Below are 27,346 nucleotides of genomic sequence, written 5' to 3' on the forward strand. Positions count from 1 at the left end.
GCAAAGGAAAATGCAACAAGAGAATAGAAAGAATAAGTACAAAGTTACTGACATTCAAAAATAGGGAAGGTAAGTATTTCAAGAGAGGAATCCCAGGAGATCTTATTGGTCTATTTATTGTGATGAAGGGGACACTCTAATAATTGGTATTCAGGTTTTCATTTCAGTTGTTTATACACAAAATTAGGGAGACTAATATTTTTATCTTCAAATCTTTAGTTTAATCACTAAAGATACTACTGGAGCTCTGCTGCATTATAATATTAGAAATTTTCTAAGCCCATTTCCAGAGGTACTGCATATAAACAGCATAGTTTTATTTTAAAATAAAGATCTTACTTTTCCCATGTTCTAGAATGCATTCTGAGTCAGAGTGGAAATTATTTAGTGTTTCCCAAGTATCCACAAAGTACTTACATATTCATGTTGTGTGAGGAAGAAGGCATTGCACTCCCCATACAACACAAAAACAACATCAGTGAAACTTGCAAGGCTTGTGTGTTGCCTAACCAAAAACAAAAAAAAGGAAAAAAAAGGGGGAAAGAACACGAGAATTTCAAAACCTTGCTGTATTTTCTGTTGCTGAGTAAGGGCAAGGTGGTGTCTTTTCTCTGCATATCAATCTTGATTTTACCCATCCTTAAGAAAATAACATCCACCTCTTGCCACCATGAAGAGAATTATGGATGTTTTCACAGGGCCTTGGGGAGATATCTCCAGCCTTAGGGGCTAAGAATAATGAACTGATAATTTGTTATGGACATAACTGCATTCATTTCAGAAGCTGAAAAGCTGAACAATTGTTTTCAGTGATGTTATTAAACATGCAAACAGTCTCTAACAGGCCAGGAGGCCGTGTTGCGCCTCCTCTAACAGGAGACAGTGACATTAACAGGAACACACTAGAGCTGGGAACACGCAGCTCTCATGAAAATGACAGAGAAAAATGCATTTCCACCTGTGCTAATCTTTTTCATCTGTAATGACAGGCAGCTGCATCAGGCCAAGCTCTTCCTAGCCTTGCCGATTTCAGAATTACTTTTTCCCCTAGCACAAAATGTTCTTGAACTATTTCTTCTGCACACAAAGTTTGAATAGGTTTTGTTTTAGCAGTGGATTGTTGTAGTTTTTTGCTGTTTGTTCTTGTGCAGTTTTTGAAATGTTCATCCCAAACTAGCTAGGGAAGGCTGATAATATTACAGCAGTCAAAATGTGTAATCCTGAGGCAGTAACAAATTCCCTGATTTAAAGGCTGTTTCATTATCAGCCATTTGCCCTGTGTGAGAGCCCACAGGCTGGCTCACAGTCTTTGCTGAACCCCTGGTACTGTCTTCCCTCCCTACTGAGACCACCTAGCTTATTTGCTACTAAGTGGATTTCTAACTGCATCCATAGACAGAACAGAAGGAAGTCGAATTTGAACAGAGGGAAGTCAAAATGCACAGTGTAACAAGGCAAATAATTCAGTGCCAATGTAAGACTTGGTAATTGTCTCACACATAACTGGTTTTTTTAGTGTTTTGGGGGGGAGGGGTTAGATCTGTTTGCTGTCCTAGCTGACAGTTCTGTGGAAGCTGATTAATTTTTTTTTAAATTTAATAACACTTATTCCAGAAAAATTAAACAAAATTATCATTTCAAGTTAGAACTGTTTTGAAGAAATAGCAGTAGCTCATTAGAATGAATTTTCATTATCTATTTCAATGATTTTGTATCCTTTTATAGAAATATAGACATTCATTTTAGGTTGGTGCTGGCATACCCTTTTTCACGTAGGTCAAGTATTTTTTTCTTTTTTTCCTAGATTGTTCACACTTAGCCAAATGTGACTGAAGGAACTGTCCTTTTCATTTCACACTTTTCATTTGCTTCCAAGATGGAGAAGGGGCAACAAACATCCTAGAATTAATGTGCAATTACTGCATCAGAAAGACAGCCTAAAATTCAGAAGAGTGCTCCAGGAAAGTAAAGGGTTTGGATTACAACCAGACAGTGACAATGGGACAGTAGAGCTATAAACAGAAGGGAAAAATAAAGGCCTCCATTTTGATGGCAGTACGCCAGTCAGGAACTGCAGGGAAGTCACTGGGAGGATGAGGGCAGGCTCTGCATGGTAGGCAACAGACAAGAGGCATGTGTTGAAACAGGAGAGGCTCTCATGGAGTATCAGGTACTGCTCATTCACCCTAATGACAGCCAGTCTGTCCTTAGTGGTAGAATGCTAAGGAACATGCTGCCTCAGAGACGTTGTGCAGTACCCATCTTTGAGATTTTCCTGCTGTGAATAGATAAACCCAGAGCAACATGTTCTGGTCTCATGGGTAAGTGCCTTCAGCAGAGGATGGATTAGAGATCCTCCTGCTTGAATTATTCTTTTAGTTCTGTGGGTTTGTGCTGTTCTGCTAAACCCTAGTAAGTCCCACAAAATTTTGGTGGCACTACTGGGTATTTCTGCTTTTGTTTTCAATTTTTAGTGCATTTTTTCACAATCTGCTTCCATACAAATAGAGTCCTTTTCTGTGTTCAGCATTTCCTGAATTAAATGATTTCTGTGTGCATGTCCCACACAATTATCTCTGCTTTTATAATCCTTCATTAGCAGGGCTCTCTGTAAGAAGTAGTTTGTACTTAGCTGATCTTTTCAGTCTTGGCAATAAGATTTACCTGTCATAGTGTAATGCAACACATGCAGTAGAATATATGGATGTCACGCTTCTTAACCTTGCAGGTTTGTTTACTCAAACATTTAAGCTGCAAATGTTCACAGTATTTCATGGAGTTCTAAACAAACATGTACTTGATTTTCCACATTCCACATTAAACAGCTGTTGTAAATCTAGAGTTAAGGTCACCGAGATTTTTTGGCTTTCTTACCTGTGTTCAGACAAACAATATTGATTGCTCTTCAAGAACATTTTTAGAACATGTTTTTAGGACATTTATTTTGGAAAGAAAGTTAAACAAATACATGCTTCTGCAAGTCTAATTTGATAAACAGAAATAGTTGGCTAATTGTGGCAACACCACAAGTCCTTATATGCAAACTTTCAATGTTTAATATGCAACTTGTGAAATATCAATTAATTGCCAAATATTTGATTTATCTCTAAAAAAAATACAAATGTAACTAATTTGGTCCTTTTTTCCCTACCACAGTCTTTTCTTTCTCAGCCTCCCTTCCCTTCTGCATGCTCACATGTACAGGCACACACAAAAGGAGACAGTTTTCTTTTTACCTCTGTCTTCCACAATTCTGCTACAGCATGTCCTCTCTTCTTTCTCTGCTGAGGTCTTTTCTTGATCTTCTTTCATTCTCCCCCCATGTTGTATTCTGCATTCATTTGTATAGACAACTCCATCTGTCTTCTCTGTAGTGACTGCCAAAGAATCTACAACTCCAAACCTTTCCCTCTGACTTTTGTCCAAAGAAAACTACTGGCCTGTCTCTTTGACATTTCTTTGGGAATTTGTCACCAGCAGAGCAAGCTAGGCAAGGCCCAAAGACAGTTCCTGATCAGTCATGTGAACCTCTTTGTTTTCCATGTTCTTCCTTAACTTCTACAGCAGTCTCGACCACCCTGCCAATTAAATAGCAAGTAATTTTTCACGTCTGCATTCAGATCCAGCGTATCTTGCATATTGTTTTGCATTATGATTCTAAAGTATTGTGCATCTTCCCTCAGATCTCTTAATGTATTTTATATTAAGCTGCCACTAAAATAAAGAGAAAATTTGAGCAAGGATCAAGCAAACTTCATTCCTTCCCATCCAAGTACCTTAAAGATGAACCTATAGTTAAACTCTGTCCTGGTTATACTTTTTTCTGTCACTTTAACTCTTGCATTCTCAACCAGAATAAGAAAAAGAGGACAATAAAACAATTCTAGCCTAGATTAGTGCATTCGATAAGAAATAAGATATTTGGGACTGATTTTCCTTGAATGAGATGATAATTTAACTTATGCCTCCTGGTTTCTAGGCAGATGACCAAACAAGTTCATTCTTATCTAAGTCAGACAATAATCTGTAGTCCACATGTTTTTTAAAAGCCCTCTTTGTGCCCTCTTTACTCCGGTGGCAACCCATAAAAAGAGAACTGCATGAACAAAGTGAAGAGAAACAATGGTCAGACTTATCATAAAAAATAAAATTAAATTTAAAAATAATTATTAGATATTTGGAATATGAAACTGCTATTTGTTTACTAGAGGTGTGAGGTTAACTCACAATCTGTAGACCCATTCCTTTAAATATTTTTATACTGTTGTCTAGTATAAATCTTCTATAAAAGTAGATAAAGTTCCCAAAGCTAATACAAATAATTCTTTTCCAAAAATTGTCAAATGAACAGAACAGAGATCTCTAATACTTAGTATTTCTGCTGATATGAAAGGAAGATTGTGCAGAATTTATTTAACATGAGGTTCCTTTTGGCAAAAACCTGTTAGACTGTCAGCATATGTATGCTGGCTATTCAAGTCAACTTGTGTAGAAAGAACCTATTGACATAAGTTTATCTCCAGCCCAGCCATAGCCTTTCAGTCTCCTGGTATAATAGAGGATATCAGGAATGAGGAAGCTAGTGTTAATATGGCAAGGTGAAATAACTTAGAAAATCAAGCTTTTTTAGTTCCACTGCATGGAAAAACATGTTTTTTTCTTCCAGGCTGGTCTCAGCTTTAATCATGTGTTATTGACGCATTTCAGAGCTTAACTTCTGTTGAGTCAGTATTGCAAAATTGTAACTAAGAGAGCTTTTGTTCTCATAAAATTACAGACTTACTATATTCAAGGGCACAAAGTGTTATCAGTGGCCAAGATGTATTCAGTGCAGCTGAGGGTGTAGGGGTAAGCAATGTCCCAAGCCACTCATCATACCCTGACACCATCAACAAAGGTTAATACCACTGTGTAGAATGGAATTATTTGAAAACAATTTTGTTTCCTACCAGCTGTCTGTGATTCAAACCTCATCTCCTGGCTTGAGAAGAGGGATGGTACATTAATCATTACAACAACCAGGATGAGCATTTTCTTCCTCTATGCTGCCATGGTAGAGCTGGCAAAGAACCCATTTCCTCAATTCACAATGTCCTCAGTCAGTGTATTGGTTTTGTGTGAGAAGGGTTTCATAGCAAGGGGTGACATCTCTTAGCAGGTTTTGTGTGAGAAGGGTTTCGTAGCAGGTGAGATTACATTTTCTTCAGTTCTCCCACATCTAACAGAGCTAATGCTGACAGATCCAAGATGTATTCACCACTGGCTAAGGCTGAGCCCATCAGCAACAGTGGCAGCACTTTTGGGATGAAAACTGCTGGACACAGAGAATGAGGGAGAGAGAGAGGAGAGTGAGAGGAGCAGCTCTGCAGACACAGGTCAGTGAAGGAGGAGGGGCAGGAGCTGCTCCAGGCCCCAGAGCAGAGATTCCCCTGCAGCCCCTGGTGCAGCCCTGGGTGAGGCAGCTGTGCCCCTTTAGGCCCTGCAGGCCCAGGGGGGAGCAGAGATTCCCCTGCAGCCCCTGGAGGAGCCACAGCAGAGCAGCTGGGTGTGCCTGAAGGAGGCTGGGACCCCATGGGAAGCCCGTGCTGGAGCAGGCTCCTGGCAGGAGCTGTGGCCTGTGCAGAGAGCCCCTCACTGGAGCAGGCTCCTGGCAGGAGCTGTGGCCTGTGCAGAGAGCCCCTCACTGGAGCAGGCTCCTGGCAGGAGCTGTTACCCCAGTGTGGGCACACAGTGGAACAGCCTGTTCCTGAGGGACTGCACCCTGTGGAGGAGACCCACATGAACTGGTGCAGTTCATGAAGAACTGCAGCCCACAGGAAACAGTCATGTTGAGTAGGAGGACTGCTTCCAGTGGGAGAGACCCCATAGGAGAAGGGAAAGGATGTGAGGAGTCTTTCCTGTGTGGTGAACTGACCACAGCCCCCACTCCCTATCCACCTACCCTGGTGGGCAGGGAGAGGGGAGGGAGTAGACAAATAGATAGTAAAGCTGAACCTGGGTATAAGGGAGAGGCTGGGGGAAAGTACTTTAAGTTTTGCTCATATTTCTCATTATCTTACTCTGAATTGATTAGTAATATAGTAAACTAATTTTCCAAAGTCAAGTCTGTTTTGCCTGTGGGAGTAACTGGTAAGTGATTTCTTCCTGACTTATCTGGACCCAGGAGCCTTTCCTTGTGTTTTCTCTCCCCTAAGCAGTCAACAGAGCAGCTTTGGTGGGCACCTGGCACCCAGACAGGGCCAACCCACCACGCTCAGGTGCTCCACTCAGATGTCATAACCTAGTACTCTTTTGATCCTAAAAGTAGGAACCGTGGCTGGGTTTTAGTGTCAAACATAATTGTGTAACTTAAGCTGCAGGAAAAACAGACCTGCATATTTTGTAGATGCTATAAAGGACAAAGACTCATGTTCCTCAGCAACAATATGTGTGCTGTCAGTCTAGGATTTTTATAAAATTATTATCATTAAGACATTCTGGGATATAGTTTCATTGCAATCAGTGAAAATGACACTCAAATGGAAATGCCAAGCATGTAGCTCTCGTTAGGGGTTACCAACCTGAATGCTAATGGAGGGAGAGAAAAAAATACCAAAAAATGACAAAGCTTTTATTTTCCGTGCAGTTAGCCAAACACAAACAGATGAACTTTCTGAAGGATGACAGATTGTTCCCAGGTTCAGAATTTATGTGACTTACTTAATGGTTTGGCTGTAAAGTCAAAAATAAAGTGGTTTGTAAAGGAATTCAGTCATTGGCTGATGCCTTTGTTGGGAGCAGATTTCCTCTAAAAAAGGAATCAGATTTTGACTAATGGAAAAAGATCATATAAAATAAAATAGGAGATCCAGGATTAGAACCAGAATTTTCTGATCCTCTGTGCCAGTTCCTATACATGTACACCAGTGGAAAATGAGCATTGCAGAGCTCTAAAGCAGAGTTCTTCTCAGAGCTGGCCTCATTATCTCTCCCTTTCTCACTAAATGGAATTAGTTGTATATTTCAGCTTTATTTTTCAAGTGTTGTCCTGAAGGGTTTGACAGCCTCAGACTAAAGCACCTGGTATTCTATCTGGAGCTCCCTAGTAGAAAAAAACCATGGGCATACCACAGTCCAGAAAATGGTCTAAGATAATAAAGAGATGGAATCATTCTACCAGGAAAACGGAACAATTAATCAATAGGTGGATGGGGAAGTGAAGAGATTAAGCCAGGCTCTTCCCAGTGGCATCCAGAGAAAGCACAAGAGGTAGCATGGACAGTAGTACAGGAAAATGCACTTAAATACAAGAAAAAACTTGTCTACTGTGAGGGCAGTCAAATACGGGCAAGGTCTGTCCCAAGAGATGGTGGAATTTCTGTCCTTGAAAATAGTCAAAGCCCAACTGGACATGATGCTGAGCAAACTGCTCTACCTGACCCTGCTTTGAGCACTGCAGGGGACTGGACATTCTCCAAAGGTCTTCTAACTTCATCCGTTTTGTGATTCCTTGAAATGTTTGCTAAAATTTCTGCCACTTGGATTTTTTAGCTGTTTACAGCAAAATCACTACTACCAATAATTCATCTCTGAATAATCCTTTCAATCTGAAGTCCTCAAAGTATCTTGGAGGCATTAATTTCAATCAGCTTGGAAACTGTAAGTGTAGTTAAAAAGACAAACATCTCAGTGAGATGCCCACCCATTTTGCCCACCCCTTTATCTGATGAACAAGATGTCAGAGACTCAGCTACTGGAAGGGATGGGAGTAAAACCCTGGAGCTGAGTTCTAATTCTGCCTCTTCATCAGCAGAACATACGTGAGCTTTCTGATACACCCTTCAGTCTTCTCAAACTCTAGAAGGGTATCTGGAAGATTTGGTGTCCACCATGATGGTCTGCTCTCAATTTTTTCCCCTCCTTTTATGTGGAGTTTTGTCTTCCAAAACTTGAACTTCCACAGTGGAAACTACAAATAATGCCAGGTCTTATGCAGCAGCAGCAGCACATGTCTAAACCAAGACTCTAGTTTTAAAGGTTTTGAAGCAATGAAGGTTCCTACCAATTTCAGTTGCAGACAACATGGAGGATTGCATCTCATTTAAATATTTGCTGTCTGTGTTTCTGCAGCTGTTTTTTAACATAGTTATTGATATTTTTGGTGCAGCAGGGCATTCTGCTGGTGGTTTACATCTCCATTTGATACATTTACCCCATAATCTGTAGTATTTGCCCTATCATGATACTAAAAGAACAAATTATTTCCCATCCCTTTTAGTTTCTAGTAACGAATTGATTGTATATATTTAATGCACTGTGGCAAAAATGCATTAATTTCAGTGACATACAACTGATTTCATGTTAAAATGTATACTAGTGAATTTAATTCCATAGCAAAACAGAGTCTGAGAGCCTGCTGCTAAGCCTTCAGATTCCTGAAGAATAAAGAGTATACTTTGTTTAGCAGTATGGTTGTTACTGTGTACTTGTTGACTTGGAGATTTTCTGGTTTTCTATACTGTTGTATACACACACTTGTGTAACTCTTATAGGTATACGCAGGTTTAAAAAGTAAGCACTACTGCTCAAGTTAAAAGTTTTGAGACCTAAAAAAGCGTCCATGACCTTTTTCTTTCATATGCATCTATGCGTGCATCAGTGTTTACAAGCACCCATTTCATCTTTCAAGGAATGAATTTTGTTTGTGTGATTAAAGAGCTGATCAGTAAGAGTGGGAAACTGAAATAATGGAGCAGATTTTGAAATTCAGGGTGCATCAACAATTTGCAGAACTACTGTTCTTTTTCACCTCTGGAGGAGGAATATTACAGAAATGTCTATTAAAAGCACTGTCCCCTTGATTTCTTTTTCAAGCACTGAGTAGGCTGTGAGCAGTAGCTAAGTGTTGCCATGTTTATTTAACCTTCCAAAGCAGGGGTCTTATCTCTTATCTGGATAGAGCAACATATCATTCTGACTGTTGCTCTCTTAAAGCTTCCTCAAAAGACAGCGACATATCCATACATGGGGTTAGTGCTGAGTGTTCAGACCTGTATGCCTGTGGCTGACTCTCAGTCTGCATGATTTGGGTGTCTGTGCATCCAGAGGAGCTCACACTGTGGTCCAGGATAGAGAATTGAGGTAGGCTGTAGGCTTCTGAACCAGTTAAGAACAGCACAGAGGTGGCTGTTGAACTGAAAATATTCTTATTATATTTGTTACTCAGCAGCATTTGTCTGTGAAGAATAATTGATCTGTATTGTTGAACAGTTAATAACTTTTGTATCAATCAACATACTGTTTAGAACATAGCTATGCAAATGTTTAAATGCAGATGGGACTCTGAAAGGGAAGTAAAAATCAGCTTTAAGTAAGCCGAGTTTAAAAAGCAGAAAAATGGTATTTACAACCCGATGGAATTTCATTACTCATTTTGTCTGCTTACTTTTAAAATGTATTTTCACATCTAAAGATTTCAGAATGCCTCAATTACCCATCCGTACTGTCTGCAACAGATTTGCCCTCCTAAGGTTCTATTGGTATTTGTGTCTTGAAAGACCATCTTGAGATAACCTCAGACTTGTTCTTCATCCAGACAGCAACTTTGCAGACTGAGTTCCCTGCTCTCTCTCAGCTGCACCTGGGACAAAACTCTGTAAGGCACAAGGAAAATTCCCTCTTCTATGCACTTTTGTGGCTGGTTCTTAGAGCCTTAGTGTTTTCTGTGAGCTCAAGTCCAGAGAAGAGCAACTGAGCCAGTGAAGGGTCTGGAGAGTAAATCCTGTGAGAAGTGTCTGAGGGAGTTGGGGATGTTTATGCTGGAGAAAAAGAGGCTCAAGCAGGGCCTTATTACTCTCTGCAACTCCCCAAAAGGTGAGGATAGCCAGGTGAGGGTCAGCCTCTCCTCCCAGGCAGCAAGTGACAGGACAAGGTGAAATTGTCTCAAGTTGTGCCAGTGGAGGGTGAGGATGGACATCAGGAAGAATTTATTCATGGGAAGAGTTGTCAAGCATTGGAACAGGCTGTTCAGGGAGGTGCTGAAGTTGCTCAAGAAATGACTGGATGTGACACTCTGTGTTGTGGTCTGGTTGACGAGGTGGCGATCAGTCACAGGTGTGAGACTTGATGATCTCAGAGTTCTTCTCTGAGCTGCTTCACATTTGTTTTGTTCTGAGTGCTGGTGTTCATCACCCAAGACTGGTTTTTTGACAGCCTTGTCAGAGGTGTAACCATCTGCAGGAAGCCCAGATTTCAAGTGGAAGCAGACCTTAAGGAAGATAGAAACCTCAACAGTTTTGGCTCAAGGTTTCTACCATGCCCAATTTAAAATTAAAAAAACCCCAGAATTTAATTTGAAAATCTGGTGCGAGGATTTTAACAGTGTCAGATAATATATTCAACATTATGTTAGTGAGGCAAATCAAAGATTAAATTAAAATAGGAATTTAAAATATGACTGTGCTAGTCTCCCATGATTTTTCCCTTTCAATTATATAAAATATGCTGTGACCTAGGGCATGAAGCCAGACAGACTCAGACATATAAACATAAAGGCATTACTGAAAAAATAACTTGAAAAGATGCAGGTAACAATAATGACTAAAGGGTGGATCCAAGTTACAATAGAAATTACTTTTATATCAATGGAAAAGGTCAGCCTTTATGCAAGCAAGTATTTAAAAGCCTTGCTCTTATTACTAAAGTAATACCCACAGTTACAGCATTTTTCCTCCTGCCATTTCATAAATGTCAGCATAAGGTTTTTATTCCAGGGATTGTGGAAGAAATACAGTGGATTACACACAAAATGAATGTTTTTACCATTTGAAATATGATTGGGTGACTGGGTGCCTGCAAAAAACCAAAAAAATTAAAGTTTATTGTGTTGGGATATGAAACAAAATGGATTGATGGTCATTACAGAGGCTGATAATTGATTTCTAGTGATCTAGATTAACATGCTTCAAATTATATCAGTTCTAACTAAAATTTCCTAGTTTGCCGCAGTGTACCATTAAGTCCACACTACAGAAGGCAAGCATGAATGCTTCTGACACTTCTTTGCCTCTTCTTTGATTCCTTGTAGATATTAAATACTTCTAAAATAAATGTCATTGCTATTTCAGACTTACTAACTTCAAATTTGGGTGGGGGCAGGGGGCATTATGATTTTGTGAGATAGCCTTCATAGGATTAAAAGATGCAGAACTGACATTTCAGATGCTTGGGCATAAAAAATTTAATCTTTCTCTACCTGCAGTTATTGAAACTTTTTAAGTTTGGTTTCAGTTTCTTTTAGGTTAAAATCAGATGCTTTTTCTTGCAATTAGCTTTGAAAGGATCGCTCTGAAAAGGTCATAATACCCCCTTTCCACCTTCCCCTTTGGCCACTAAGTTGAATATGGATTTATAATCTTGAAGAGGTATGTTGTGTCAAAGACAGAGTACGCCAGCATTGACTCCAGTGTTCCAAGGTTAAGTCATACACAGTATAATGAGGCCTATAAAACTTGGTAATTATTGTACACACCATAGATCTAATCTGAGACTTTGTGCAAATAAGAAATTTCCCAGGCACTGAAGCTGCACAATACGCAGTGAATCAAGAATATTTGCTGAAAAACAAGTGCAGCCTGATGCATTGATACATGCCCTTGCCAAAATTTCTTCATTTTATTCTTTTTTCACCAAATAGTAGAAGCATACTGGAGACTAGTGTTAAAATAGATTTTGGTCTAGTGTAGAATATATTTTTTATCCTTGAAATATTTTCTTCTCCAAATGGTTAAGTAGCTGTTTCTTCATTATTTAACCAAGGGTGCAAACTCCAGAGAGGAACAGGGCAAACTGGTACATTCATGTTAATCTAGTTGGGCACAGTTTTGATACAGCAAAGGTAAGAGAGAAGCATTTTATTACCTAAATCTAAATACTATCCATGCTCTGAAACCTAATATCCCATAGATAGTTGATCTATTTGTGAAGCTAATTTTTGCATATGATGCACCATGAAACTTCTGCTTTCTTTGCAAAATTAGTTTCTTCAAATAGATTCTTGACACATTTTAATTTATGGTTAGAAATGCAAATATCATCATTCATCAATAGGAGGCAGTGCTGTCATTGCAGTTCCCAAGGAGCTGAGCAGATGAGTTAATGAGTGAATTGGTTAATGAATGAATTCATTAATGAATTTACCCTTAACCTCCAGAGATTGCAGTGTTAGTCATTATTCTGTAAATAAGTGCATGAAAATCTCACAGTCTGCAACCTCAGGGTCATTTCCTTATACTTCAAAACAAAGGAAGAATCTAAACCACAATTCACCATAGCTGAGAATTTCCAAAGCTTAGCATCCTGAGTTGAAGATGGGGAGTAGAGCAGGTTAGTGCTATACTTCTCTCAGTTTGTAGTTTCATCATTAAGAATTTGTAAGGGAAATTAGTACTCCTGATTAAAGAGTGAATTCAGTTTCCTCAGAATGTGCATTTCAGCTTTGAGGAACGTCACTATTCTTCCACTGCTAAACTTTTTTTTTTTACCAGAAGATGACAATCTATGTAGAACTTAACAGGGTTGTGATAGAGCAATATTGATACTATTACTGGCTTAGCATAGAGCTATCTGAACTCCTGTAGAGAATAATCTGTTTATAAAATGTGTTAGACACAACTCTACTCTGGAGTTAGGTATCTGTGTAGATCGATAAAATGACACCAAGATTAGTTCTAGGCATGAGAAAGATACCTCTCTGCATATCCACATATTTCAGTATTAAAGGGGGTATAATGTTTTTAAGAGTGCCAAAAGATTGTTATTTTAAGCTTCACTGAAGGCTAAAGGTATACTACTGTTGTGTTCCCATTATTGTCAGCAATTTCTCTCAAATAATTGGTTTTAGATTTACCAGGATAACATTTTTTCATTCCTTTAGTTAACCAATGTGCCACTTACCTGTACATGGCATCAGTAGTGGCCTTTAGCATGCAACCACAAAGCTCTTTTACCAACAAGTTTGAAGCTTAGGGAAGGTGTTTGAGAAATGCTCATGCTCACAAATAATAGAATATTGAGTGTTTTATCAGTTTGATTGGAGTAGTAATTTTTGGTAATTGCATTCTTTCTCACAATAACTGTACAGTCACTTAAACAATTCAAGTGTAAGTCTACAATAAGTCTCAGAAAAACACAAAGAAACAATTACTTTTACAACCTCCCTGAGGGCCTCCTGAAAAAGAGAACACTGAAACAGAAAACGATTGTTATTCTCTGCTCCCACTGTTAATACTGTTAATTGCCATGCATATTTGTGATTGCAGAAGAAAATTCACTCCCCAGCAGCCAGGTTCTTTCTTTTAGAGTATTACCACAGTCAGAAAGCTTTGAGGAGAGAGTCCAGACCCAGACCCAGCCAGAATGGGCTGTCCCACTACAAGTGAATAAAGAGGCTGCTCTACAGCCATGGTCACAGCTTTTTTCAGCATTACCCCACTGATGCTTGCAGGTACTAGAGTACAGGAGATGCTTCTCCTCCATCCAACCCCACAGCCTGACTCTTGGGGGTCAGCATCCACGGGATGGAGCTTTGTAACTCATAAGGGGTCATGGAATACATTCAAAATTACAGCTTCATCTGACCTTCTACTACCTGTTCCAAATAGATTATTTCTTCTTTCCCACTTCTGTGTTATTCCCCATTGGCTTATTCCCACTAACCTCTCTTATGGACACTTATGTCCCTTACTGTGTTCCTGTTACTATAGCCAAAGTCCTGTTCCTTTTTTTTCTCTAAATTTTTCATAATTTTTGTCTCTCTGCAAAAAACCTCCTCACCTCTACACCAGCATTTTCCCTCAGAAATGTCAAAATAGCAAGATTTTCATGCCATTGCATTACTCATTGGAATTCTGTGTATAATTAAAATTATCAGGAATTTTTCATCATACCATGATTTTATTGCAAAAATGGAAAACCTACAAATATTTGATTAGATTTCAGAAAATATGCTACTGGAAAACTGCAAAACAAAATGCTTTATGTGATTTGATGAAACTTGTTCATGTTGGAATTTTCAAAATTTTCATTCATTGACTTTGGTTGAAAAAGAATTTGTGACATTCCAAAATAAATGTTCTAAAACTGATGGTTCATAGGCATTTTCCAGTTTATGGGATATTTTGACAATATTTTACCAATAAAATAATCTTTCATCTCAACCCAAAAATATGCAAGTGTGACCTGCTTTTTAGATCCCTTTTTTCCATGCTGTATTATTAATTGGCTACTTATATTTTTAGTTCTTAAGAGCAGGAACTCTTCATACAGTACCCGAGACATCAGGATTCTGTCTCTGTTCTCAGGACTATCACTATAAATATGACTTGAATAATGATTGTTTGATGTAGAAATACTTGGATGAGAGACATTGTTCTGGTTACAGCAGAAAGTTAAGGTTTACTCTATCATGATCCTTTCCAGTTGGTGATATGATGAAGCCAGCACTTGCAGCACTGTTGCAAATTTGGTAAAAAACACATTTTATGTCAGTCACATGTAGGGACATGCTACTAATTCATAATCCACTTCCTGAAAAAGGAAGTAGTGAAAGCAGAATAAATTTTTCTGGAAGGATAGAATTGTATGTTTTGATGTAGTATAAAGTAGTAGAAGATTCTATTTAGGCAGTCTTCAGTCAAACAGTGGTCCCAACATGCACACTCTTGAACAGATTTCTGTCCCCTCTAAAGCAGGAACCATTCATTGAGCTCTGTCTTTAAACTACATTTCACCTTATGCCATTGCTGAGTAACTGCACACATTTATTTCTGCCATATTCAGCTGCACATTATTGATGCCCTTTTAAATATGCACATAAAAACCCCCCGTTTATCACCCTCAATTAAATCTGTTCTTCTCTAATGGCACAATGTCTATCTGCCAAATAACTTCATGCTATTTTTATTGCTCTCATTAGCTTTACTGAAATGGAGCCAAACAAAAGAATATCCTGGTAATTGAGTAATATGTCTTCCTACCTGGTCTCTGGGAGATACAGACCATTCTTATTGTTAGTTAGAAAATACTCTATTTTGTTTCAAATTGTTTACAGACAGATTTTGTTAGAAAAACAATGATGAAGCTAGTGTTTTCAAAGTTAGTTACCTAATGTATGAGTAGTTTTTATTGCTCTGGCAGGTAAATTGCCCATCTAAATTCTTTCTTCACAAAATAGTGTATTTGGAGTGGAAGGCAGAGAGCAAGTTATTAAGCAAAATATGGGGGTTTTGGTAAAACATTGCATGTTGGTATACTAGAGTCAGCTCAAATCAGGCAGCCCCATAGATGTGAGGCTGCTGTAGGTCCCTAACATCAGTTTCTGCCTGTAGCAAAGCTGAGCAGCTGCTCCCAGTGGGTGGGTACATGGACACAAAACCCACACAGGGGCCACACACATCAACAATGCCCTAATGTGTAGATTTACATGCGTATGTGTGCATTTGCACGTAAAGAAACGGACCGCCCCAGTAGCTACTTGTGGATGTTTAGCTGACCTAGTAGCTGGTCCCACATCCTCTTGCTCACCCCAGCTGTGTGGGATCTGCATTTGAACCTGGAGGTTTGCAATCCAGCTCTTTCTTCACTGGCTAATCCAGTTGAGAGTTCACTGACATCCAAAGGCACCACTAAGAACAGTCCACCCAGACAGGAGATAGAAATAGGGTATAATGAGATTGTGGGGTAGACTACAATGATCAGGCACACGTTTCAGTCTGACAAGCCACAGGTTTACACTGAACGGAATTGTTTAGTACCCTTATTTCCCATTCTTGTCTCTCCCCAGTCCACTTTGAACCTTTCCTTTTCTCCCCAATGCCTTCCTTCCGCTCTGTCCCTAGTGTTCTGCCTCCTTCAGTCGGTGAGTCAGTGGGGAAGCAGGTTTGTTTGGTGAGCTACACGCGAGGACAATGGTCTGACTGTGCTTTGGTAGTCAGGTGTAACTCATTCTCTGCCCCTGACTTTCACTGATGAGGCTGCTAGAGTTCCTCCCCCAGCCCACTCAGCTTTTATCTGGCCATGTCCTGGCCTGGGCAGATGTTGATTAGCCTTTAAACAAGTAGCGTAGCACAGTTTATGAGTAAATTTGAACTGCATCCAAAGCTCATTGCTACAAAATTTTGTTTAAAATAGATAAAGGGAACCATGTACAGTATTTTACCACTGTCTCTATCACTCTCAATGTTTAAGTGTATTTACTTAGAGTGTCAGTACCTACAACAGCTAATACAGAGTGACCTTTTTTCTCTTTATGTTTTAGAAATAAAGTAGTGATGCTTTCAGAAATATACTATTATAGAATTTTTGTTTTTCAACTTTTCAAGTAATCTGATATTCATGGAAGAGAGGCATAAAAAGCTTCCTCACATACATGAATCCCCTAGGTAGAAAATTTGATTTTATACTTTATGACTATGCTATCCATCAAAAAATACCTAAAATTACTATAAGAAGATAGTGATTGTGGAGTTGAGCTTGATAGCTGGTAGAGATGAATGCACAGCATATTTCAAGTTCTAATGTAAGTTCTAGCTTTCAGTCTCTAAAATTTTACTCTTTGGAACTTACAATTTTCTTTTCTGTTAGAGACTGCTGTAAAAATAAATCCTGAAATTATGGCTAAACCTGCAAACCACCAGGGAAGAAAATTGAATATTCAAGAAATGTGAGACTGGTAGAGAAGGATTACTACTGTTAGCTAAAGCATTAGATTTGTTTTTGTGGGAAAACAAAGGCAATAGAGATGGTATTTAGAAAAGAAAAGAAAAATGGTAGAAAATGGTCAGGTTGTAGTTTTTGTTACACTTCTACTATAAAAGAAGTGTTTGGCATTCTTTACCTTGGTTCGTCATCTGCAAAGATGATAATGGTAATTTCTTCTTCTCTTGACTTTTTTTTTTTCAGTTTAGGTAGTAAGAGTTCTTAAGAAAATTTCAGTCTCAGTTCTGTAAAATCAATAGGATTTAAGATGAGATGGAGATATAAGGGTCTAAACTGTTTTCAAGAATCTGGGGGTTTGTTATTTTCCTTTTTCAAAATTGACTCAAGTCTTTCAGACTAAGAAACATATCTCCATGGGTGAGGCAATTTGTTTTGTTCATTATCACATCTTGACTGCTAATCAAAGGAAGGACTGCCAAGGGTTGTTAGGGGGTGACTTATGAGAGAAATTTTGGAAAGATATAATATAAAGTCATATATAGGTGAAATCTAAAACTCCTTGCCACTGCTCCCATTTTATGCAACACAGATATATGAAGTCCCAAATCCCAGTAAATTAACTGAATATCTAGGTTCATAGCTAGTAGCAGGTACTAGGCTTCCTCACAAAGTACACCAGAGAACAAATATGCCTAAAGTTGCCAGCTGGAATAAGTCACAAGAAATTCAGATCATAGACAGGCCTCAGCCCTTTATCCTCTCTGGAGCCTGTTCATCACCCTGAAGGCAGTGCTGGGTGCCTGAGGGATTCAGAGACATCCAATTAGGGCTCATTCAGAGAGGGAAAACAGAGCTCTGGTCACACTACACATCTACAGCTTTTAATTTGCTGTATAATCCCAACCATCACTGTCAATTAGAAACACATCTGTCCATGATGCTCTGGTCATGGCTAGGAACATGCATCCCTGTTGGCATTTGTGATCTCTGTGTGGGAGGGCACACTCCAGCCATGTCCACAGTACAGCTGAATGTTCTAGATGGTCTAACAGACTCTCACATTCTTGCTTTATTGGCTTCCTTTTTTATATTTTGTTTCATACGCCTGTAGTTCAGCCTTTCAAATGGTAATGAACTATGGTGTTTTGAGAGCTCTTTAAACTGTCTTTCCCCAGGCCTGAAAGATGAACATTGTTTATCATCATGACTAATGGAAATGCCAGACTTTTTCGGTAGAGATTGGTGAAGTACTTTTGGCTTTTGATTTCTTTAGCCACAGAAGCAGAAATTGTGTTGCACATAATGTCATTGCCAGTGGCTGATACACAGTTGTTCCTGTTCCTGCAAGCCTGAAAACGTTGCAGATAGAAAATTTTTCCATCTGTGCAGAACTGAGTAAAGACTTCTCTGTCAGTCTCAAGAAATTTATCCATCAGCAGAGCCAGGAAAGAAAGAAATGAAAGAATGCAAGAGCTAAAAGTCAATTAGAACAAGGACATGTTTCTCTCGACTCTGCTTCATGGCACCTGATTTAAGTACTGGTGTTTAGCTTTCAGCTTTACTTACAAGCATTGTCAGCACAGTTTTCAAACCTACAATTTCATTATATTATTAATTCTAGGGCAGAATTGTTTTACAGGAATATCTAATTCTTCTGTGCATTCTGAAACACCAGAAATAGTTTCCATTTCCATCAAGAAGCATTGCGTTCTGGCATGTGATGCATAGCTGTTGAATACTATCTAACAGCTGTGTTAAAAGGCAGAAATTCAGATAGAATGTCAGAATGCAATAACATGGTTGCATTTAAATCAAGACTTTCAAAAGGAGGCATATGATCTTTTAATTATCAGTTACTCAACCCTTGATTTTGGATCACATTGTGGCAAATCAGTGTCCACTGCATCCGTTATGAAGGAGTGCATTCAGTCCTAAAAGAGAGACATTACCTCATAGCATCTTCAAAAACACTAATTACCCTTTTATGAAAACATTAAATATAGGGAAGATGCACTTTAGATACAGTTATGACAAAGTGAGTATTACCTTTTTATTAAGCAAGTATTTTCAAAAAAACAAGACATCTCTCCAGAAGCCTTCTAATCCCTATTTGAGTCGCCAATACTGAATAGCAAGCGACCATGGAAACATTCTTATTTTACTCATTCTTATTTTCCCTCTTTTGATGCTTATCTTGTTTTATGTTTGGACACGACAACCAGACTCTTGCATGGAGTACAAAGCCAATTCTTTAAATCACCATCATGAGACAGTCTCTATGTCATGTTGATAGCTGTAATCTAAAGTCTGTTTGGTTCTTTTTTCCTGAGTGTAGATTACCAGAACTGTAGACAGAGCTGAGTCTGTGACACTGATAGGTCCATAGTCCTTCCCTATATCCCTCTTGTTCTTTTGCACTGCCATATTACAGAAGTGGTTCACAATCATCTCATTTTCAAAAGCTCCAGAGGAAAAATATATTTTTTCATGGATTAATTTCTGCCTCTCACTATTAATTTGGTTCTTCAGTTTACAAAATCATCCCATTTTCCTTGAAAAGTGCTCTAGTAAAGATCCTTCTTGATGATGCCTCTTTTTTGTTGTATTAAAAAAATGTCATTTTTTCAGCCATTGTAATCAGTTTTTCTTTTGTCAATTCTTCATAGAAAGATACATACATAAAAGTAAAAAAAAAAAATCATGTAATAGTTCTTTATCAATATGACTATTAGCTTTAAAGTGCATTGTTTTGCAAATGTTCCAACTATTTTTAGAAGTAATAAAATATTGTAAATGCTGTCATATGTACATGAAATAGTTACTGTTTGTAGTTTCATTATTTCACCTTCACCTGAGAAAAATGTGCCTTTTATGAGCCTAATCATCTGGGTTCCTCATTATATAGCCCCATTTTTATAGGGCTGTAAAATTATTTTTGGATAATTTCTGACATTAAACACTAATGTTTGGGCCTGCCATTTGTTTACAGTAATAAAAGCTGCATTGTGTTTACACCAAACTGGAATTTATATTTAAGTGGTTCTCTCTTCACTGTCTTTATATGCACAAAATTCTCTGAGTGAGTTTAAAACTAACCCAGATGCAATTTTCCAGTCTGTAGCTCAGTTACACGCCTGAAACACGCCTAGATATTCAGTAGTGGCATATGGGAATGTAGCCAACTGTTGTTCTCTTCCACATTGTCCACAGTAAACACGTTTTAGACTTAGCTTCATTAACTGATACTTTACTTGGCTTTGTGCTTGAAAAACATTTGTATGATGATGCATTACAGTTTCTTGATGTAGAAAATTAATTGCATACTGAAAAATTAGTCATCTGATGAACCACAAAGGATTCTTCCTCACCAAGTTCACAGCTTGTTCTCATGCTATGCTATGGGGAATGAATTGCAAACATACATCTACCTGTGAATGTGCTAGGGGTAGGAGTGGAAAGCTGAGATAAGGAACTCCCTATTGAGGCAGTAAAATATTCTTCTTTAGTTTCGAAGGCTGAGGTTGGCTACCGAGAATCCAACAGCTGACTGCAGTCGTCTCCAAGCAGGGAGTGTACTGGTGGGAGAAGCAGGAGGTTTGCTTCAAGTCGTTACGTCTTTTCTTCAGGCTAAGCCAACAGATTTAGCAGCAGCAGGGACTCCAGAGCACCCAGAGCTGTAACCTGAATTCTGAGGACATCTAGTGGTGAGAGCCCACGGCAGGGACTGGGTCTTGGTCCCAGCTGGGGACCACTTGCAAATCTGTCTTTCACCTGAAATTTACTGCAAAATCAAATACAGTAAAAACAACTGGTTGAATTTACTGAAAGAGCAATATTCTTCAGCTCAAGGGACTGTGAATTCAACACTGACAGTCTTAAGTATAGAGAAGTTTTGAGACTGAATCAAAATCATAAACTTATTAATGAATGTTGGACTTTTTCTATTTACCTTCTGTTTTCAGGACTTTCAGAGTTCAAGTATGTTGACCTCTTCTTTGCATCAGTAGGGAAAAAAGTATATTTTTGTTGCTAAAAGGCTGCTTTCTTAGGTTAATTAATTAATTTAGAAGTTAGAACTCTAAGATAAGAACTTGGTATCCCAAGATACCAAAGAAATATGCAAGATTTGTTAATGCTAAAAAATTGTAATCCTAGCACTGCTAATCATTCAGAGACCTCTAGGAAGGCCTACCTGCTTCTCTGAGGTTCCAGTTTTCAGCTTCCGAAGTGGAACTGTTGGTGTTGCCTCACCTTTTTGAGAGAAAGCAAGAATCAATTACCTGCAATTCAGAAAGGACTTTGGTCAAGTCATGAGATACGTATTACATGCTGAGCATTGTTACTGACTGTTGCATGATGGCGTGTTTTTCAGTGAGCCCTTGATCTCATACTTCCTCCTGAGGAGAGGCAGGCATCATGAAACAGAGATTCATTTCATCAGTCCCAATTATTTTGCAGCTTGCTCTGACTACACTAGGTCTGCCTGGTAAGTACAACACTTCCTGAAACACTTGTTTTTTCCTTAAGACACTTTCTTTAGAAAAGTCTGAGGCTTTACCCCATCTATCCTGACCAACACTGAAGCATGTACCTCTTTAAATTGCTTTCTTCTGAAGTTTGTTATGGCAATTTTGAAAATGGCTGAAGTTATCTTTTCTTTTTACGTGATTAATTTAAGGATTGTTTGGTGGCAATACTGAAACACTATATTCACTTTATACCTGTCACCTTCTTGTGACAGGTATAAAGTGATTTTGCATATGAATAGTTATTCTATTTGAGATAATTACATGGAACTTTAATGAAATAAAGATAAGCTTAGGTTAAAACATCATACGCTTGTTGTTTTAAAATGAATGTAAATGCATGGTCTGTATTCTTGGTGTAAGTTAATAAGAAGCAGTCTTAACAGGAACTATTCTTAAATGTGTTTGGATTAACAGGGAATGTTTGAACAATGAATGAATACACTCACGTTGCCAGTACCCAAAAAATTCTATCTAGCCCATTGATTTCCTTCTTTTTATAATTTTCTCACCTATAATTTAGCTCAAATATGCACAAAGAATGGTATTTTAGTTCTGTTGCAAAGTTGAAATTTAATCTTGAAATAATCTGAAGATACAAAATTTTAATGTTTATGGGGACAAATCCTAAAGGTCATATATTTATTTCCCATCTTCATTGTTTAATTTTGAGATAAATGTACCATTTTGAGTTTAGGTAAAAAATAAATGTTCTTGTTAAAAAGCAAAATCATTGTACTAGCTGTTTTAGAAATTTGATGTAAAGTGTATTTACCTTTTTGAGAATATTGATCCTTTTCCCAGGCAGAGTTATTTGCTTAATTCAGTCCACAGATTTGTGTAATTTTATTGTCTTCAAAAAAGGAATGCTAGGTTGACTTCTATCATTCAACAATAGCATCCAAAATTGTTGGCAACTTCTAATTTAACTAGTTGGATTTTTGCACTTCTGTAGGTCAATCATACCCTGGAAAACCTCAGATAATAAGATGTCGTTCTCTAGAAAAGGAAACCTTTTCATGTTGGTGGAAGCCTGGCTCAGATGGAGGACTCCCTAACAATTACACCCTGTTCTACAGCAAGGACAGGTAACAAGTGGTGTATGTGTACTCTGTAAGTGATCAGGTGAGGGTTTTGTCAGACCAAGAGAATTACAACATTAATTTGTAAAGTTGTTTTTATGAATTCATTTTAATCTTAGATAGACAACAGGGGCTACATAAAATCCATGGCTTCCCTTGTTGGAAGAAAACATGACTACTAAAAGCCCTGAATCTTCAGCCTGTCCTTCCTGAAACTCATCTACCAAAAATCCCACTTGTCTGAAGACGTGCTGGAAACAAAGGCATGTTGCCCATCTTTTTGGGAAGCACAAGCTTTCAGCTGAATGGGGTCCCCTCTGAGCACTGAAGCATAAGGGCACCACAGGGCAGCAGATCTCCCATCACCCTAACCATGGAGCAGGGCAGGAGGGGTGCAGCCCAGCCCTGGGCATTGGTCACCTCCTTGGGGACAGGGACAGGCTGAGGCCATGCTGGGCTGGGACATCAGCTCATGGGTTGGGCTGGCTCAGGGGGCTGTGACTGGGAAAGGCAGGACTGTGTGGAGCTGGAGACCAGCTAAACTGGGGACCTGGGTCCCAGGTCCCCATGGAGGGGCTGGGCAGGGTCAGGGAGGGCTGCTGGGGCCCTGCCAAGGAGCTTGTCCATTACCATGCACACTAAAACCCCCTTCTGGACTATGGCCATTTTTTTCTCTTGTTGGTTTTGTGGTCAGTGGTTCCTGAAATGCAGTGAAATCAGACATGGATGTAACATTTCAAAAATTAATATTTTGGTAATTATCATTCCCTCATCCCGCTCAGGAATGAAGTGTATATGTTTGGCAACTTTACTTAACCTGTCCGTCTTTGTTTAACTTTGTACTTTCTTCCTGAAAACAGTCTTTGAATAGGGACAAGCAAGCAGGGAGGTTTAGAGACTAAGTTATTTTATAAATCCAAGGAGATTAAGAATAGGTAAGATAAAGCCTCAGAAATCACTGCGACATTTAAACATTCCAAATCATCGAGCAGAAAAAAATGCAGTCTTTAATGGAGTTGCCACACACAACAATGATTTGGGAACTTCTTTTTATGAAAGCTCAGATGTTTCAGTCTTCATCAAAAAGTTTAATGAACATTTTAATTCACTGCCCAGAGCCATTTTGCTTAGGGAAGGATAGGAGTGCTTATCCATTTATTAAATCTGCTGAAATCAGGCTCTGCCAAGCATTTTAGACCTGGGCCACAATTGCCTTTCTAGGCTCATTTTCTCTTAGGTATAGACCCCTTTCTCCCATCTTTTCTTTGTGAACTGTGACAAAACTGCCTGGAAACTAAGAAACATTATTATTGATGATACATAAAGCATAATAGTGGAATTACTGTTCATTCTTGTGCCACATCAGCTGATGCTTTGGATTTGTATAGTTCTTATCACCTGAGATAGGCTGTGAGTACATCACCTCAGCCAGCTTTAAGCACAAAACAATCCCTCTCCTAAATAATCCAAAGACCCGTGTAAAGGCAATAGTAGTTGACTGTGAAGTAATTTTTTTTTCTTCTTTTTTTTGAGATAGTCTTGATGATGATCATGTTAAAAAGCAAATAAATTGACATCAGGAAGGTTGTGGAACAGGTTGTCCTGTGCAACCACACAGCACATAGAGGACAACCAAGGGATCATGCCCAGCTACCATGGATTTAGGAATGGCGGGTCCTGATTGATCTCCTTTTATGAACAGACAACCCTCTCAGGAGAGGCTGTGGATGTAGTCTGCCTGAACTTCACCAAAACCTTTGACAACGTGTCCCACAGTATTCTCTTGGAAAATCTGGCAGCCCATGGCTTGGACAGGAGCACTCTTTACTGTGTTAAGAAAGGGCTGATGGCCAGGCCTAGGAAGTGGTGGTGAGCTGTGCTGCATCCGCTGCAGCTGGTCACTAGTGGTGTGCTTAGGGGATCAGTGCTGGGGTCAGCCCTGTTTGATATCTTTACTGATGATCTGGATGAGAGGATTGGGAGCACCCTCAGTGAGCTTGCAGATGACACCACGCTGGGCAGGAGTGCTGATCTGTTGGAGGCCAGGAAGGCTCTGCAGAGGGATTTGCATGGAGGCCAATGTTGTGAGGTGCAGCCAGGGCAAGTGCCAGGTCCTGTCCTTGGTCACAACAACCTCATGCAACTCCAGGCTGGGGTAGAGAGGCTGGAATGTGGCTCAGCAGAGAAGGACCTGGGCATGAAATGAGCCAGTGTGTACCCAGGTGTTCAAGAAGGCCAGTGGCACCCAGCCTGTGTGGCCAGCAGGACCAAGACAGTGATTTGCCCCATACTTGGCACTGGTGAGGGCACACCCAAATCCTGTGTGCAGTTCTGGACCCTCCACTGCAAGAAAGACTTTGAGGTGCTGGAACATGACTAGAGAAGGGCGACAGAACTGGAGAAGGGTCTGGAGCACGAGTCATGTAAGAAGCAAATGAGGGATCTGGGGATGTTCATCCTGGAGAAAAGGAGGCTCAGGGGTCACTCTACAACTCCCTGAAAGGAGGCTGTACTCGTGTGTCCATCAGTCTCTTCTCTCAGGGCATAGGACAAGAGGAAAGAGCCTCAAACTGCACTAGAGGATGTTCAGGCTGGACCTCAGGAAGAATTTATTCACTGAAGGGAGGGATAGGCATAGGAATGGGCTGCCCAGGGAGGTGGGCAGTCACCATTTCTGGAGGTGTTCAAGAAGCTACTGGATATTGCACTTGGTGCTATGATCTGGTTGACAGGGTGGTCAAAGCTTGACTTGACAAGAGGTCTTAGAGGTCTTTTCCAACCTAAATGATTCTCCGACCTTGCTGAAAACAAACTAATCAATAAAAGAGCTCTTTGCCATAGGGCCCATATTTTGATTTCTCAGGGTGATATGCAAAGATATTTAGCAACTTACCTAATTGAAGTAAATATTTTTCATTTCCCTCTTACTTCCTTATAAATATTGTTAAAATTTCTTTGTTTTGTCTGTGGAAATTTCTGTTTCTGTTCTTTTGTTGATTTATTCCTATGTATAAACAAAGGAGAGAAAGCATTCATCAAAACAATTGCAGTAAAAATGTAAATGAAGCATTTATTTTATGGTAATGTCATTTGACATCTACCAAATGTTTCCCAGAGATGGGATTATAGAGATATATATATAATATTAAATTATAACAAAAAAAAATTTATTTAAATTTCTGGTTATTCTATATCTATATAAATTATATATGTCATTTTATATATATAGATATATATATATATACACACACATACATTTCAGATTTTTCTGCTGAATCTAGTCCATTGCTAGAATATTATCTGCTTTGCTTCATTTCCTAAATTTTTCAATCATTTTGTTTCAGTGAAGAAAAAATCTATGAATGTCCAGATTACCTAACATCAGGTCCAAATTCCTGCTACTTTGATAAAAACCACACTAATCCCTGGACAACATATATTATCACCGTAATGGCAACAAATGAGATTGGAAGTAACAGCTCAGATCCTCAGCAAGTGGATGTAACTTCCATAGGTAAAATCAAAGAATGAAATGGAAAACAAACTAGTTGGAGATGTGTGCAGTTTTTAATCCCAGAATAGGTAGTGGTGAAAGATTTTTTCCTCATGGTGTACAACTTCCTATTGAGAAGTGTTTATTTACAGATAACCTAAAATATGCATGTTAAATGTATGTGAAAACTGCATTTTAATTCTAAGTTAAGTAACTACATACTTGATTGTAGGAATTTCATGTATGAATATGTAAAAATTTTAACTTAAACTGAAAAATTTGCTTCACTTTCTAGTTGTCTGCAATATTTTAATTAGACTCAATGTAGATTATAAAATTTTCAAATTAGGTTAAACTACCAAATACTTCAAATGTAAAAAATCTTTTTAACTGCTGGCATTGCAGTCTTGAAAGGGTAAAAATAATTTCCTGAGCATTATGCAGGCTTTTTGTAGAACTTGATATTCCTGACTCCAATCTTGTTTCCTCACACATATAATATATCATTTTAATTATAATATACTTAGTTTTTCTGGCTATGAAATAGCTGACATTCTAGTTTTCCAGGAGTGGCCTTATAAAATTATGATTTGTATTTCCTTAGCCTGACAAATTCAGAATAAAGTTTAAGATTTGCTGATACTGTTGGAAATCAGGAGCTAGTTAAACTTATTGAAGAAAAAGGAAAAATGAAAGGCTTCTTTATTATTCTTTTACAGTGCTGAAATATCTGAAAATAATATGATGACATACAAAATATAAAGGAGGTGGTTTTTTCTGAGAGAAAATTAAATAGCACACTTTTCATTCATTTATACAGTTCAGCCAGATGCTCCTGTGAACCTTTCTCTAGAAACAAACACATCTGCTAACCTGTCATACCTTTGGGCAAAATGGTCTCCACCCGCATTAGCTGATGCCAGCTCTAATTCTCATATGTATCACTATGAGCTACGACTAAAGCCTGAGGAAAAGGAAGAGTGGGAGGTAAGGAAAGAATATATTTATTTTATAAGTGATCTGTTCATTATTATAAATGCTCTATTCAAGTGAATTCTCTTGTCTCAGTTTAATTGGTCCTATAAAAATGTAAGAATAGAAAAATTATTGTTACCAGATCTGATTAAATAAAGAAAATTACTGGAGTGGTCTGTGAAATTCAATATATTTACATAGTCATCCTAATGTTATGTATGACAAAACCCAGTTTTCATCATCCTCTTCAACATGATCACTTGGAGGCAACCTGCCCCTCAGAAATTCTGTTGTGGCCCACTCACGTTTAACCATTCCATTGACATTCCCCACCTGTTGCCAAATTTCTAGGAATCAGCTTCAGTAGTGGTACAGCTGAATTTTCAGGATAAAATGTCATTCTTAAACTTATAGTCATGTGTCCTAAATGCTGCTTAGCTTGTTGCTGCTTAATGATGGAGAATGCTATGCATTTTCAAATTGTTCTGAGGAGAAATTAGAAGAGTCTGAGAAAGTCACTTAAAGCCACTGAGAAGTATTTCGGGGTTTGTATGTAGGCTGGACTACTTGTAATG

At 38.7% G+C, this 27,346-nt stretch overlaps 1 protein-coding gene across 1 annotated transcript in view; it reads left to right on the forward strand.

The window, feature by feature from the left end:
* PRLR (prolactin receptor) overlaps positions 1-27,346 on the forward strand; it is a 126,539-nt gene that overhangs the window by 88,236 nt on the left and 10,957 nt on the right. The window contains exons 3-6 of the mRNA XM_054283373.1: positions 21,068-21,181; positions 22,177-22,309; positions 25,648-25,817; positions 26,617-26,783. Coding sequence (XP_054139348.1) covers positions 21,112-21,181; positions 22,177-22,309; positions 25,648-25,817; positions 26,617-26,783 — 540 coding nt within the window. The 5' untranslated portion in view covers positions 21,068-21,111. The remainder of the gene's footprint in view (positions 1-21,067; positions 21,182-22,176; positions 22,310-25,647; positions 25,818-26,616; positions 26,784-27,346) is intronic.

This window comes from Melozone crissalis, unplaced genomic scaffold (assembly GCF_028551555.1).
Source record: "Melozone crissalis strain CALT ecotype California unplaced genomic scaffold, PUWL_Pcris_2 ptg000036l_1, whole genome shotgun sequence".
Lineage (NCBI taxonomy): Eukaryota > Metazoa > Chordata > Aves > Passeriformes > Passerellidae > Melozone > Melozone crissalis.